The 15,762-nt window shown below is 39.8% G+C and overlaps 1 protein-coding gene and 1 pseudogene across 1 annotated transcript; both read left to right on the plus strand.

Annotated features, from left to right (window-relative positions):
• Positions 1-331: 331 nt before the first annotated feature.
• Positions 332-8,692, plus strand: LOC116317437 (annotated as a pseudogene).
• A 3,337-nt stretch (positions 8,693-12,029) lies between these two features.
• LOC120443114 (cobalamin binding intrinsic factor-like) lies at positions 12,030-15,709 on the plus strand. The gene is made up of 5 exons (XM_039621065.1): positions 12,030-12,223; positions 13,013-13,084; positions 13,242-13,371; positions 13,945-14,060; positions 14,170-15,709. Exons 2-5 carry the CDS (start codon positions 13,018-13,020, stop codon positions 14,229-14,231), a joined length of 375 nt encoding a protein of 124 aa, XP_039476999.1. The 5' UTR covers positions 12,030-12,223; positions 13,013-13,017; the 3' UTR covers positions 14,232-15,709.
• Positions 15,710-15,762: the final 53 nt, after the last annotated feature.

The following is a 15,762-nucleotide window of genomic DNA, read 5'->3' on the forward strand; positions in this document are numbered from 1 at the left end:
ACGTACAAACTCCATAGCACGTACAAACTCTGAAGCACATACAAACTTCAAAACACATACGAACTCTGAAGCACGTACAAACTCCGAAACACGTAAAAACTCCAAAACACGTAAAAACTCCGAAGCATGTACAAACTCTGAAGCACGTACAAACTCTGAAGCATGTACAAACTCCGAAGCACGTACAAACTCTGAAGCATGTACAAACTCCGAAGCACGTACAAACTCCAAAACACGTAAAAACTCCATAGCACGTACAAACTCTGAAGCACATACAAACTTCAAAACACATACGAACTCTGAAGCACGTACAAACTCCAAAACACTGCTGTTTAAATAAAGGCCAACAGAAAGGAAAGCTGATAGAAGACGCTGGGAAAGTAGTAGAAGTAACATATTGTAAGCGAGATGAAAAAGGAAGAGAAAGCTGTTGATACATGATGTGAAAGGTGGGAGAATTACTGTTTTTCTTTTCTAAATGGCAGCACGAAGGAAGTCAAACTGCATGAAGGAGGTGGAAAAACCTCAAGAGAAAAGAGAAAGACACCGGCTTCAGCAGCAGGAGCTCAGGGAGAAAAGAGCTCAGGTACACTGATGATGTTCTTTCTTTTTTTTTCTTTTTGCCATAGAGTTGATTACATTGAAGTGAGTATCTATTTGACATGAGAATAATTGTCATGTTGTCTGTCTCTGTCCTTCAGGAGGTGGACACCACCATCCCCAACTATGAGATCATGTACAATACGGTGGCCCTGAAGTGCAAACCACAAAAACAAATCACAAAACGCACAACAAATTGAAAAGCGCAAAAACAAATTGAAAAGCGCAAAAACAAATTCACTTAACGCAAAAACAAATTGAAAAGCGCAAAAACAAATCACAAAACGCACAACAAATTGAAAAGCGCAACAACAAATCACTTAACGCAAAAACAAATTGAAAAGCGCAAAAACAAATTGAAAAGCGCAAAAACAAATTCACTTAACGCAAAAACAAATTGAAAAGCGCAAAAACAAATTGAAAAGCGCAAAAACAAATTGAAAAGCGCAAAAACAAATCTCTTAACGCAAAAACAAATTGAAAAGCGCAACAACAAATCACTTAACGCAAAAACAAATTGAAAAGCGCAAAAACAAATTGAAAAGCGCAACAACAAAAACCAAACCGGAAGAGGTAGGTACCAATGCTGCAACAACAGGCATCACTGATTGGATGATGGATCCGGTAGCCTTTTGAACCGGAAGTTGTTCTGCCGAACGTGGTTATGAGAAAGAGCAGTCAACGGCTGTATCCCAATTCAGGGTCTGCAGCCTTTAAGCACGCAGCCTCAACGATCCTCAAGGGCCGCAGACTCAAAGACCGCTAAGGCCGGAAGTGCGAGGCTTGTGAAATGGGACGGTCTAGCCTCCGTCGCGCTGCCCAGGTTGCCTAGCAACCATAACACCAACCGCTGGAAACGTTTCATACAGCTTTGACGGAAATGAAGGAGAACATATTTTGTTCGTGTGTTTGTTTCTACACGAGCTTTGTGTGATTTAATACGTATCTGAGGCTGAGACCACAGGACTGTAAAATATGATTGCTGGCCTTCATATCTGTACTGAACAGTCATTTAAGATTAGCTAGTAAATAACAATTAGCTAATGTTGTTCATGAGACTAAAGTCAGTGTAAATATGATATGGCCAATACTATAGTTATTATATTAATCATAAGTTATTACAGCAGTGAGTTTGAACTCTCAAATCAAATCACTTCTATTGTCACATCACATGTGCAGGTAACACTGGTACAGCACATGTGAGTGAAATTCATGTGAGTGAACTCTGTCTAATACTGAGCTTCAGTAAAGATTCAAGTTGCAGTTATTTATATGTCCTATCACCTTAAATCTTCACTCAAAGACACTCAAGTATCTTTGACAGTGTATATGTAGATGTATTATATATAAGAGACAAATATTGTCCGTGTAATATGTTGGCATTACTAAATTTGGCTCAATGCTTACATATATGTGTAAATAGAAAATGTACGAGCTGTGATAACTGTGTCTGATAGAATGAAGAGTAGACTGATACATTAAATATCCCTTTATTGGGTGAGAAAATCAGACCATGTCATAACTGCTTTAAGTCATACAGAATAGATATCAGAGCCTTAAACAGGCTGACTTCTGCTAAATGGGTCAAACTGGGCAGAAAGTATACAAACACATAACATCCTTATAGAATATGATGTAACACTATAGATCAACTTACCTCAGAATATATAAAGCCAAACAATTACAGCAATATGATGCAACAAACACAGCAGTACTACTAATCCAACATACTCAAAGCTTCATAGAACTGAAACAAACATTTATTTTTAGCTCCATTCTGCTGCTGATACATACTTTAGGTTTCTGAATATTAAACTTGGTGCTGCCTTTCATAGTGTGTAACTTGAAGGCCCTGAGTACTTTCTCCCACACTGAAAACACTGGAATGATCAAATTATCTGAACATTACCTAATAATGATTCAGGACAGATAATTAGTTATTTTAAATGTTTCTAGCAGTCCTTCACAAACAGGAACAGTATGTCTATTCTCCACATCTGTCAGCTGCTGCTGGCTCTTCCTCCTCCTCTTCCTCACACACTGCTGAGTTTGTCCTGGTGGATCATCAGGGGTGCAAAGCCTCACAGATGATGTGCAGCAGTGGGTCCCTCAGTCTGTCCTCACTCTGGACACTTGCAGTTGTCACACATGGAAATCAAATGTGTGATAAGCTGCAGGATTCAAACACAAGTGTAACTTATAAATACATGTTCATACTTTTTATTCCACAATCAGAGAGAAAGAAACAGAGAGAGAGTGCAGGACAGACAGACAGGTGACAGTCTCAGGTGTATACACTGCTACAAAACAGCACAAGAGAAGGAGGATTTAGTGTTTGTGTTATTACAAGTGCTAAACAAGAAGAGTTCCCAGATGGTCCAGTGGACACATGTGTGACTCCTGTGATTAAAGCATCTTTCTTTCAGCTTAACGAGTGAACCGTCAGCTCGTTCAAACACACGTTAAAGTCCGTTTGGCTCGACACCACCGAACAGAGGCAGCAATATAACATAGCTAACATTAACAGTGCAGTGAATCCTGCTTGTGCCGTGATATTCAGGACTGCAAACCGAGCAGCATCACTGACTTTCAGCTTGTTGTGTTTGTAGATATATGACTGACTTTAATTATCCATAAAATCATCACATTCTCTGTAAGATTAAGGTCAACTATTGTATTATTATATTTTAAATGCTTTAAAACAAAGTAAACGCTGAAAGTACAAACATCGCTAATGGCAAATAACTTTGCCGACATGTGGCCAACAGTAATGTTTTAATGTTCCTCATTATTAAACATTTGCACATAAAAAGTGACATCATATTCAGTACTTACGTTTAACAGTTTACTCTTGGCCGCCACGCTTCTGCCGTCTGCAGCAAAATTATCCACAGTGACTGCTGCGCTATAAATTGTGGGATATGTTGGGCCACGAAGTCTACACCCCACAGCCTTAAAATTCAGGAAATGAAGGCCGAATTTGAGGGCCGCATTTCGAGCAGCCTTTGAATTGGGACAGCCTCGGCGCGCCGCTGTGACGTAATCGGCCTTAAAATGCAGTCTTTAAGGCTGCAGACCCTGAATTGGGATACAGCCAACATGTTTTGTCCAAGTTGTGGAAAAAGTTGGTAGAGCAGTCACCAAACTTCCGAACAGAACAACTTCCGGTTCAAAAGGCTACCGGATCCATCATCCAATCAGTGATGCCTGTTGTTGCAGCATTGGTACCTACCTCTTCCGGTTTGGTTTTTGTTTTTGCGCTTTTCAATTTGTTTTTGCGCTTTTCAATTTGTTTTTGCGTTAAGTGAATTTGTTTTTGCGCTTTTCAATTTGTTTTTGCGTTAAGTGATTTGTTTTTGCGCTTTTCAATTTGTTTTTGCGTTAAGTGAATTTGTTTTTGCGTTAAGTGAATTTGTTTTTGCGCTTTGCAATTTGTTTTTGCGCTTTTCAATTTGTTGTGCGTTTTGTGATTTGTTTTTGCGCTTTTCAATTTGTTTTTGCGTTAAGTGATTTGTTGTTGCGCTTTTCAATTTGTTGTGCGTTTTGTGATTTGTTTTGCGCTTTTCAATTTGTTTTTGCGTTAAGTGAATTTGTTTTTTGCGCTTTTCAATTTGTTTTTGCGCTTTGCAATTTGTTTTTGCGCTTTTCAATTTGTTGTGCGTTTTGTGATTTGTTTTTGCGCTTTTCAATTTGTTTTTGCGTTAAGTGATTTGTTGTTGCGCTTTTCAATTTGTTGTGCGTTTTGTGATTTGTTTTTGCGCTTTTCAATTTGTTTTTGCGTTAAGTGAATTTGTTTTTGCGCTTTTCAATTTGTTTTTGCGCTTTTCAATTTGTTTTTGCGCTTTTCAATTTGTTGTGCGTTTTGTGATTTGTTTTTGTGGTTTGCACTTCAGGGCCACCGTATGTACATGATCCGAGATTTCCGAGCCAGTCTAGACTGCCGGCCCCTGACCACAGCAGACCTGGTGAAAATTCTTCTTCGCTCCTGATCGGTAAGAATTGACCTTCATCCAAAGTTTAATAAATGTCCTTCTCATTGCACTGCCCAGATTGAAGAGCACAGAATATGCGTTTGTGTGAGGAAACGTCCACTCAACAAAAAAAGTGAGGTCTTTGATGAGTTTCGCCTCATGCTATGTGCTAAGTACTTTTTTATAAAGTGTCGCCTCTGCTGTGTTTCAGAGTTGTCCATGAAGGATTTGGATGTGATCACCATTCCCAGTAAGGATGTGGTGATGGTTCATGAACCTAAACAAAAAGTGGACCTGACCCGCTACCTGGAGAACCAGACCTTCCGTTTTGACTACGCCTTTGACGACAGCACCACAAACGAGATGGTTTACAGGTTTGTGACCCGAAGCGACATCTGAGCTGTTAGATTTATTCAATTTCAAGTCAGATTCAGATTATGTGATGCAGCACACGATAAGCCGACCAAAGACACAGGCGGAGAATCTCTGCCAAGCAATGGCGCACAATCAAGAACAACCAGACTTTCCAGTATTTGCAGTGTTTGTCTTAGCTTAGTTTTGAGAGATGTTTGCAGACAGCTATGTGTGTAAAAAAAAAAAAATTGTTGAACGGTTTCTGATGCACAAACTACAAATGAACAAGTCAGTGTTTTGCCACAAATTATCGGCTAGGGGGAGGAAACCCTGGATCAGCGCAGCCACACTCATTGAGGGGTGCGACCTGGCCGCTCGGCCAGCGGAATTGGACCGAAATGTGTTGATTGTGATCGTTGTTTTTTTTTTAAATCATTTAGTATCATTTACTACAAAAGACTGTTTATCTATTTGCATTGTTACTAAACCAAACTAATTCAAATAATAGCCACAGTTTGACAATTTCAAGTTGCAAATTCATAGATAATAAAAAACTGAAATCTGTTTTTTTACATGTTAATATAATTCCTTTAGTCAGAAGAAAGGTGACTAACAAACAAAATTAGATGAATTAATTGTTAATATTTTCTGTATAAATTCAGGGAGGGAGTAGAGCATGACTGTGTTTTGTCTTCTCCTGCAGGTTCACAGCCAGACCTCTTGTGGAAACCATTTTTGAGAGAGGCATGGCCACCTGCCTCCTAAGTCACGCCTAAGGCAGAAAACACTGGTGGGGGTCTTAGCAACAGGGGGAGCAGGCTTGGGGTACTTCCCAAAGGCCCAGGTCAGCAGGGCACAGGGAAAGGAGAGACACCAGCTACTCCAGGAAGAGGTCCGAGCAGGTGTGGAGGAGGAGCGAGTAAGTAGAGCTGTAGGCCTTAAGCAGCAGGGAGCATGGACAAGGTGGGAGAGCACCTTGTAGCGCAAGGTCACCTGGGCAAACATGGGCACGACCAGGTGCTCAGAGTAGTTGCTGAAAAGATTGCCTCAGCAATCAGCACCAGCAAGCATCATCATGCTCCGAGGAAGGCAATTTCTTGCATTAAGGCTGGAGAGAAACCCCAGGTGCGCCCACATTTAACAACTGGCCTCCTCAACACAGCCTCTGATTGGCAGCTACAGGCTGACCTGGGTAAGCAGCTAAAGTTCCCTCAGAACATTGCAAAAACATCCCTCCGGCCAGACACGATAATTATTTCTGAGGCCTCAAAACAGCTGATCATGCTGGAACTCACAGTGCCCTGGGAAGAGCGGATCGAGGAGGCCAATGAAAGGAAACGAGGAAAGTACCAGGAACTAGTGCAGGAGTGCAGGGGAAGGGGCTGGAAGACTTTCTATGAGCCCATAGAAGTGGGTTGTAGGGGCTTTGCAGAACGATCACTCTGCAAAGTCCTAGGCCGGCTGGGCGTGGCTGGGGTAGCCAAGAAGAGGGCCATCCAGGCTGTGAGTGAAGCGGCAGAGAAAGCCACAAGGTGGCTGTGGATCAAGAGGGCTGATCCGTGGGTAGCTACTGGTACGCAAGTCGGGGCCTGATCACCCCCGGCTGGGTCGCCTGGGCGAGGGTGTATGATGTTGTGAGACCCGAAACACCTGAGGACCCCAGGATACATCACTGAAGATGCGTACCAGTGCATCCAGGAGATGTGTCTTTATAGTATAGTATCTAATGCTGACAGAACTGTGTTTGTAGGTGTTTGACCTGCTGAATCGTAAAGCTAAGCTGAGGGTACTGGAGGATGGGAAACAGCAAGTGCAGGTGGTGGGGCTGCAGGAGAAGGAGGTCAAGTGCACAGAGGATGTCCTGAAACTCATTGAAGTGGGAAACAGCTGCAGGTATGACAGCAGGAACTTTCTCAGGAATCTCGAGACTTTGAGTTCTTGTATTTGATCAGTGATCAGATCAAAACTCTGAAACTCGTTTATTGTCATGCAGACGTCGTCTAGCACAATATTCATGTTCTTTGAGGATGTTTTTCCTTCTCCTAAAGTTATTAATTTTTTGCCCTCGCTGCTGCTGCTTCCTCTTCATCATCTTGATCACCCCCCAAAAGAACATCAGGGCAGACGTCAGCCAACGCTCACTCGTCTCGCAGCCACGCCGTATTCCAGATCATTCTCCGGAGGAAGGGGAAGATGCATGGAAAGTTCTCCCTCATCGATCTTGCGGGCAATGAGAGGGGGGCGGATACATCGAGCGCTGACCGGCAGACTCGTCTGGAGGGAGCAGAGATCAACAAAAGCTTGTTAGCCCTGAAGGTCTGCATGCAGTGAAGGGATAGCTGAGTAGCTGACTCCTAAGTGTTGGCTACCTCTTCATTTAGTTTTTTCTGTTGATTTGTAAAATAACAAAGAAATGTCATGTATACTTTTCCATTTGTTTTTTTTTTTTTTTTAATTTTACCAAGGATGTCTCTCTTGTTGTTTCAGGAGTGTATCAGAGCTCTGGGTCGTAACAAGCCCCATACGCCATTCAGAGCCAGTAAGCTCACCCAGGTCCTCAGAGACTCCTTTATTGGGGAAAACTCACACACATGCATGGTCAGTCCTCTGTCTTCATAAACAGTCTTTGGCCATGTTATCACATCTCTTCCACAGGTTAATAAATATGAAATAAATCTGAATGACATATTCTTTTTTTTCCTCCAGATTGCAACCATTGCTCCTGGGATGACATCCTGTGAGACAACACTCAACACACTACGCTACGCTAACAGGTGGGGTTGAGATAACCCACTCCAGTGATTTGGACAGTATCTTCTTGCTACAGGAACCTCTTGGATTATTCACCTTTATGAAACTTTAGCTCTTTTGGATTCCTCTGTAATATCCAGTGGCTTTTATAAAATCTGAAATTAGCTGTACTACTCCAAATTTCTCTGCTTACTCTTGTTCGTTCTGACTCTTGTATCCTCTTCCCTTTTTTTCCTACTTTCTTTCCTTCTTGTTTCCCGCCCTCTGCTGCTCTGTGTGCTGGTATGATGGCTGTGTAGAGTGAAGGAGTTTGGGATTAGTCCGTCAGACATCCAGCGGCTCTGTGGCTGAAGAAACACAGGCAAATTGGATGCAAGTTCAGCCACTCAGCCAATTAAATTTGTGCATTCTGGGTGCTAAACACTGGGACTCTGCAGCCCTGACAGCGTAGAGTTACACGTGAAAAGACAGTAGAAAGAAGAAGAAAGATAGCAATGTAGAAAAAAGGGGAGAAATACAGATGATAGCACTGGAGAAAGTGGAGAAAAAGAAAATAGAAAAACAGTGAATTGAAGAAAGGGAGTGAAAAATCAGGAAAAAAAATATGGCTGTGCAAAAAAAGAAACATGGAAAGTGAAATAAATAAGTGCAATAAATAAGTTAAGATACTTTATTTTTAATAAATCAGATTGTAATGTATACATTGTTGGTAATAGGATAGGTAATTAACAATGATAACAGAATAGGAATAGAAATCTTTAACAAGTAAAAAGTACTGTAGCTCCTTTGCTGGTAACTCGCGATACACAAGCAGACTAGTGACTCAGAAAGCTAAAATTAGCGAATAATCTCTAGCGACATAGGCTACATTAGCTAATGTTTTCGATGCGATGAGAACAAATGAGAACAAGCAGACACTTTATAAGTCAAAACTAGAGATGGACCGATCCGATATTACGTATCGGTATCGGTCCGATACTGACCTAAATTACTGGATCGGATATCGGCGAGAAATAAAAAATATAATCCGATCCATTAAATATCAAAAAAGCACCTCACAAAACTTGCTACACGCGTAACTTGGCTCATAACCGTAGCACGTCGGAGCAGTATGCCTCAGGTGATAGAGCGGCTGTGTGTATTTGGAGCTTCCCTACCAAACCAGCATTTCATCTCCGAGGAAGTTATCCCAGAGAGAAGTAAAGCAAGTGTGTAAGTTCATCTCTGAACGTTAGTAAAGCATTCCCACGTTAAGCTTAACAACCGACATATGGAGCGACTGCCTCTTCCTGCTGCTACTTCAATCGTGAAACTGCTTAATGATCAGCTGATCGGCTTTTCTGTCGCGAGTCCGTCTCTCTTCTTTGTTTTTGGCCCACTTCTCACCAGAAAGAGGAAACCAGCGGCTGAACAACAGCAGAACGTTTAACCTTGATAAGCTGTTGTTAGAATTTATTTAATATTACTTTCTACACCAGGATCCTTTTCTACGTAGCTGACGGCTGGTAACTGTGCAGGGGCGGATCTAGCAAAGTTTAGCCAGGGGGGCCGATAGGGCATGAACAGGGAAAAGGGGGCACAAAGACATATTTTTCTTTCTTATTCTCATTTAAAATGTCTAGCTTTTAATAAATAAATATCTGAATATTACACCCAAAGTTTTAATCTTGTGTAAAATATATAGAAGTCCATTACTGTGTATAGTAACTGTTAAGTCTAATTTACCCTGGTAAGCTATACTACTTTTTCCTTTGGGAAGGTACCATCTGTGCAGTCTGCAATTCTGTAGAAGAAAGATGTTGAATCTATTTAATTTTTCTTGAAAAATAATTTATTTCTGTGTATTTTTTTTTCACACTGCATCAAATTAAAGTTGATTACGTTGATTAAGCATCATGAGGTGGAGGGTGGGTGGTTCCCTATTTTTTTTTGCTGGGAGTTTGCAACCCTATTAGTTAGGTTGCTTAATATTTCTGCTAAGTACTCTTTAAAATACCAGAATAGGGAGGATGGAGTAGGTTTAAGTTTATTAGATTGATCAGTGTTGCTGAACTATGAAATATTTTGGGTGCAGTGTATTTTTTACATACAGGTGTAACAGAATAGCTTTAGTGTTATTGTTTATTTAAACTTGAGTATGAACTTATACAAAATGCAGCAAGATATTTAAAAAAGTTTTATTGATTGAAAAACACACTATATCGGATTCATATCGGTATCGGCAGATATCCAAATTTATGATATCGGTATCGGACATAAAAAAGTGGTATCGTGCCATCTCTAGTCAAAACATCACCCCTGCATTATCAGAACAGTTTGAACTTTTACTCTATTTCAGATAAATAAAGTGTACTAAATCTGAATCACTGATTTGTGTCATGTCAGAAAGAATAAAGTAGTGCTGGCGCAGCCTTCCAAGATCTCTCTAGCTCTCACTTATATGTTAAAGCTAGTTAACCAGCTACGAGCAAAACTTGGAACAAAACAAATAGCAAGAGGTCTCTTTACTGTCACTAGGCTGGGTCTCTGACCCAATGCTTTCTGTATCTTTTGTCCTCTTTTGTCATTTTTAGGAGATAATGTTGAGTTAGGATTACTGGTTTGTTTACCTTGGGTTCAGTTTAGTATGTTACCCTGGGTCATCTGCATTGGTTTCATGTATTTCTTGTCTGCATGTTTTCATGTTGCTCATGTCATGTCCTCATGTTTCCTGTTTTATTTTGAAAGGGTCTGGTGTGTTCTTGTTCATTGTGACTTTCCCGTAGCCTCATTAGGTTCATGTGTGTCAGCTGTTTCCCCATGTGTTCCCACTTCCCCTGATCACCTCCTGTGTATTTAAGTACTCTGTTTTTTTGGGTTTCGTTGTCAGTTTGTCCGTTGTCCTCCTCACAGTCTTCATAGTTATCGCAGTATTTCATAGTTTTCATGTTTATCTCCTGTCACCAGCCGAATAAAGGCTCGTTCTGTGTTGAATCCAGCTCCGTCTCCTGCAGTGTCTGCTTTTGGGTCCTTTTCAAAATTACACCGGCGCATCCCGCTATGTCATTTACTACAGTTCAGATTCACAGATCTGCCCGAGGTAACACAGGTGAAGAAGCCACGCTGCTAGCAAATCAGCTACAAGCTAAGCTAAACTAGTGAACCTCAAAAGGCACAATGAATGCTGTTAATATAATTAGCTGGTGTTTCAGAATAGGGTGTGCTTTGAATAAAGCGCAAGAAGATTACACTACAAAATCAGATGTAATCTAAAAGCTCTGGATTACACAAAAACACCACTTTGCGTTGGAAAAGCAGGAAATTATACTGTAGAGAGAGCCAATTCCAAGTTAAAGTAAAAAGGAAAGAAGAATACACTTAAAATAGTCTTATAAGAGATTTCAGCACCAAACCCGAAAAACAAATGAATACACACAAATTAGGTCAGGAGGAAAGACTGAGACTGAAAAAACAAACTCAGGGCGGGCCAGTTATCTGCCACAACTGGTTCAGGTAGAACAAGGAAATAGAAGAGTCTTCTAAGAAGTTTCGGCACCAAACCAGAAAAAGAATCAAACCCACACAATGTACTTTCTGTTGGCAGCACACCTTACTTTGTGAAGTATGAATGGTAACAACAATGTGTTATTCATGTTCCAAATGATACAGCTTAACATCAAATTATTACCATTTCTCAACCTAACTTACACATGCATTTGAGATGACCGTTTGATTGTTTCATTACAGTCATCTAACTGTCAAGAAATAAAAGTGCTCAATTATGTAAAGAAAAACAAAGACCGAAGTCTGACACATAAGTTACGTGTAAATTCAAACAGAGATCCTGGAAACACGATTAGCTTTCTTGGTCACCCTCCTGGCCTACTTGCATGGCTACTCAGCAAGAAGGCAAAAGTGAAAAATTCTCTGTGCTCCTATTAAACAGTGTAAAACAATTCCACATTTTTACACAGGACCAAGATAAAGGCAAGCAATACACAGGATACACAATTCATTAAATCACAATTTAATATAAGGTTATACTTTCTAAAGGATTTGCAGACACAAGGACGCAGGATTTTCTCACCCTGAAAATCCTTAATAAATTGCACATTAAATTTTTAAATTATCATTATTTTTTGGCCTTTTATTGTGACAGGAAAGCAGCGGGAGAGAGAGAGAGAGAGGGGGGGGGAACACATACGGCAAATTCGAACCTGCAATTAAACAATTGATTGCAGAAAAAATGCCGGATGTAGCAAATGTTATACAAATTAAAACTCCTATGCAATTTAATATACTTGGTCACCTTTTGTCATTCAATAACATCCATGGTTAGTCAACACAGATTTAAGCTTCTCTTTTTTTGATTGCACAAGTATAGGGCTTGGTTAGTTTTCTGTATCATCATTGGTTGTTTCTGTATAATGCTATGTGTGGCGTAGAGGTATAAAAGTTCCTAATCTGTAGTTCAGCTTCAACTTGAGGAGGAGGAACTGTTCAACTGAAAAGTTACAACCTCCACGGCTGCATTCTTACACATTTATTGAAAACAGAACGTGAAAAAGGTAAGAATATCTTTAAATATCACTGATATTAAATTAAAGCAATTTACCTTTGACCTCCTGACAAACTAAACCAATTTCCATGTCTCCTTTTTTTTTTCAAAGGCACAGTAACCTTTAATATTTAAATCTATCCAGTCTAAGGTTTCAGAGTTCTAATATGCAGTCTTTATATTAGAAATAACAGGCAGCACCCAAAGCGGTCAACATTAAAATAGTTTACTTGAATTAAAATGTGTATTTTACTGCTCTGTGCGGTTCTGTTACATTTTTTATATTTTTTTTTACAGATTTTTGTCACCATTTTATCATCTGCTATCGTCTCTGATTAGAGTAGGCTACACTCACAGGGATAATATGACACATGAAATCCTGGGCATTCACAGAGTCTGAAGCAGAAAGCCCGACTAAACAGGGAAGGTTGATGACCACTAATGAGATACTCTTTATCTCCAACTTAGACTTTAGGGTTTGTCAAGCAAGAAAAGCTTAACTTTGTTGAACTTCCTTAATATTGCACACCTCACTTTTAGGACCTATAGGGGAGATGTTGACAATCCCATCAATGCCAACATCCTAAACACTGGTTGTGAGAACAAATACTCTACCAATACTACAATCAAGTGAACCTTTAGTTGACTTGATAAACTTATGTACCAAATAAAAATAATGATAAAACACCAAGAGGTTTTCTTCCAGTATAAATGCTGTATTTGGGGATGATGTTCAGGAACCGCTTTCCACAACGTATGTTTGTGTTCATGTTTGCATATCAAAATTTTTGCCCTACAGTTGAAATGAAGAAGCCTGCTCTCCTCTCTGCAGTCCTGCTGCTGCTGTTTTTTGTTGGGACATCAGCTCAGGGTAAGCTTTAGCGGGTTTTTTCCTGTGGAGCTAAATAAAAAACAAAAAGAAATGCAAATAAATCCTTGAATAGTCACATAGATTAATCGCCTTTATTGTTTTTCTGCTCATCTTCTGTAAACTAACTTCATCCTCCTTTGTTATTTAACAACTCAAGGTAACACTAACTTCAAAGTGCAGGTGAATGTGTCACCCAAGAACATTAAGACCTACAGCACTTCTACTGCTTATAGAGGAAGCCTCTTCGGTGGACTGACGAGACTGAAATACTCAAACCAAGGTTTCAAGTAAGACCATGATATCAGCTATTTCTTTACTAAAAGAAGCCATACATTTACTTTTGTTCTCTTAATGTTTAATTAAAATTGAGACCCCGTATATCTGGGTGTGAATTATTAATTTCAGATCACTAATTGTGCCCTGTAATGTTTGTTGACATCTTAAAAAAACACAAAACAAATCTTCATACTTTTTTTTCTTACAGTAGACCACAGAAACCTGTATATGTACAGCACAGTCAAAAACCACATCTTTAGCTTTAAGAAATGCCTTCCTTTCATTAATATTTCACATGGCCCCATATGAGCAAGCACTTGGCGACAGTTTTAACAGAGAAGAACTTCGGGCTGAACCAGGCTCAGGGGACCCATCTGCTGTGACCTGCTGGGTGTGAGGGAGGGAGACAGGACAAGAGACGCACCGTGGAAAAGAGCCAGAGATTAATAATAACTTATAACTGAATGCAGAGTTCTGTGAAAAAACATAGAGAGTAAAACTATTTGCATTGTTAAAAAGGATTTCATAGTTACATTCAAAACTGTCCATTTTGCTCTTTAAAAAGTCATGCCCTATGTTTCCAGCTTTCAGTACATACCATATGATGACTATGGACCATTCCTTCAGAGTGTAAATGGTTTGGCAGGAAATTCATCATACTACTGGCAACTGCTGAGTGGTACAACCCCACTCGATGTTGGTGAGTGAACCAAACTCATGATGTGTTAGATAAGCTGAGGTCAGACATTTGATGCACACAGTCCAACTTGTCCTATTAATATTCTCTGAACTTTAAATTTTTTTTACAGGTATGGGATGTTACCTTCCAACAGCAAATGAAGTCGTCACCCTGAAATACACGAAAATTTAAGACCATCTAAAGTCTTATTGTGACTTACGGTCAACCAATACACTTTGATCTTTGGCAAGTTGAGGTTAATAATTGACTTGTTGTGTCATTTTTTTGCTTGGGAGTCTTCTAATCATAAAACGGTAGCCTATCACTAGCTTACATTCTTTTACTGGGTTTCTGTCAGACTTTATGAATTAAGATTACAGCGTTAATCTACAATTCTGCCACAGTGTAGTAATCTGGAGTAAGAGAAAACTCCATCAGTCACAAGAGCAATCAGTAAAACATATACAACACTTGCGTATTAGTCAACTGAAGTTCTTGAACTGTTTTTTAATTTACTGCCTTTATGGCAACTTTTATTGTGTTTGAGAGCAATTAGTAGTTTCTCAACTTGCCCCTGAGTGCCATAATTTTACGTTCAAATTCCATTATTTGATGCTTACAAGTGCTCTCAGTTTTACTGTAAAGAGATGGTGTGGTTATACAGTAGACTGCCCAGAGGCTGCTGGCCAGCAAAAACAGCAAGGGGGGTCAGCTGCTGACTCCATGTCAAAATAGCTTCTTTATCCTGCAAATCAAGTTATCAACAGCTTGCGAGTCAAAAGGCTTCTGAGATTGACTGGGCTGCTGACCTCCCCTATTTTTGAGCTTTTTGGGGCTCCTAGAGGGGTGTGAGAGGGGCAAAATAAGATCAAATTCATTGTTGAATCATTTTTGTATGAGTGCATTTTTATTGTTGAATAAAATGTTACTGATTATTAGTGTTATCTTCTGCAGGCATTAAATAAAACATGTAACTTGTAGTCAACGTACAATGTTTCTAGCCTTGGTTTGTTTTATTTTTAGACAAGTTTTATTTAAAGTGTTGTTAGCATGTCCACCATTATATATCCTAAGACTAAGAAAGGTCTAGACCGAGGATGTGAAAATTAAGACCAGAGGCCAGAAACGGCTGTGAGATTATCATACTATCTTATGCCACCTTATCCTTCTAATCAAAGAATTGTTGAATCATTATACAGCTATAGGCCACATTATGCCTTGGATTAAAAATTGTGAAATCATTACACTGTTTCATGATGCATTATACTGCTGAGTTATAAGAAATGCTGTTTGTGTAGAATCATGGCGTTCCTTTTCTGATTACAAAGAGAACAGAACATACTGTAGAGGTTTTCTGCCCCATCTCATCAGGCGGAGATAAAACAGGAAGCCAAAGCCGTCACTTAGGCGCTGTAATAGAGATAGAATGTGGATGTTTAGGTTTTATGACTTTGGAGGGGGGCTGAAGCTATAAGAATGTGAGAAACGGTCAGACACTTCGAGATCTGGCGGACACCCTCCTGTCCACATCTCCCGTCCGGATTTTTATGCTCAAAGTGTTGTATAGAATAATGAGAATTGTATGGAATAATGAGATTGTGATTGAGCATTTATACACTGAGTGTTGTTCTTCCTTCAGCCCAAAGATAAAAGAATTGGGAGATTTAACACGGCCGTCAAAGACTCTATCCGACCCTCTGGATGGCTCTGGAAAATGTGAAGG

The sequence above is a fragment of the Oreochromis aureus genome, linkage group 12, assembly GCF_013358895.1.
Source record: "Oreochromis aureus strain Israel breed Guangdong linkage group 12, ZZ_aureus, whole genome shotgun sequence".
NCBI classification, from domain to species: domain Eukaryota; kingdom Metazoa; phylum Chordata; class Actinopteri; order Cichliformes; family Cichlidae; genus Oreochromis; species Oreochromis aureus.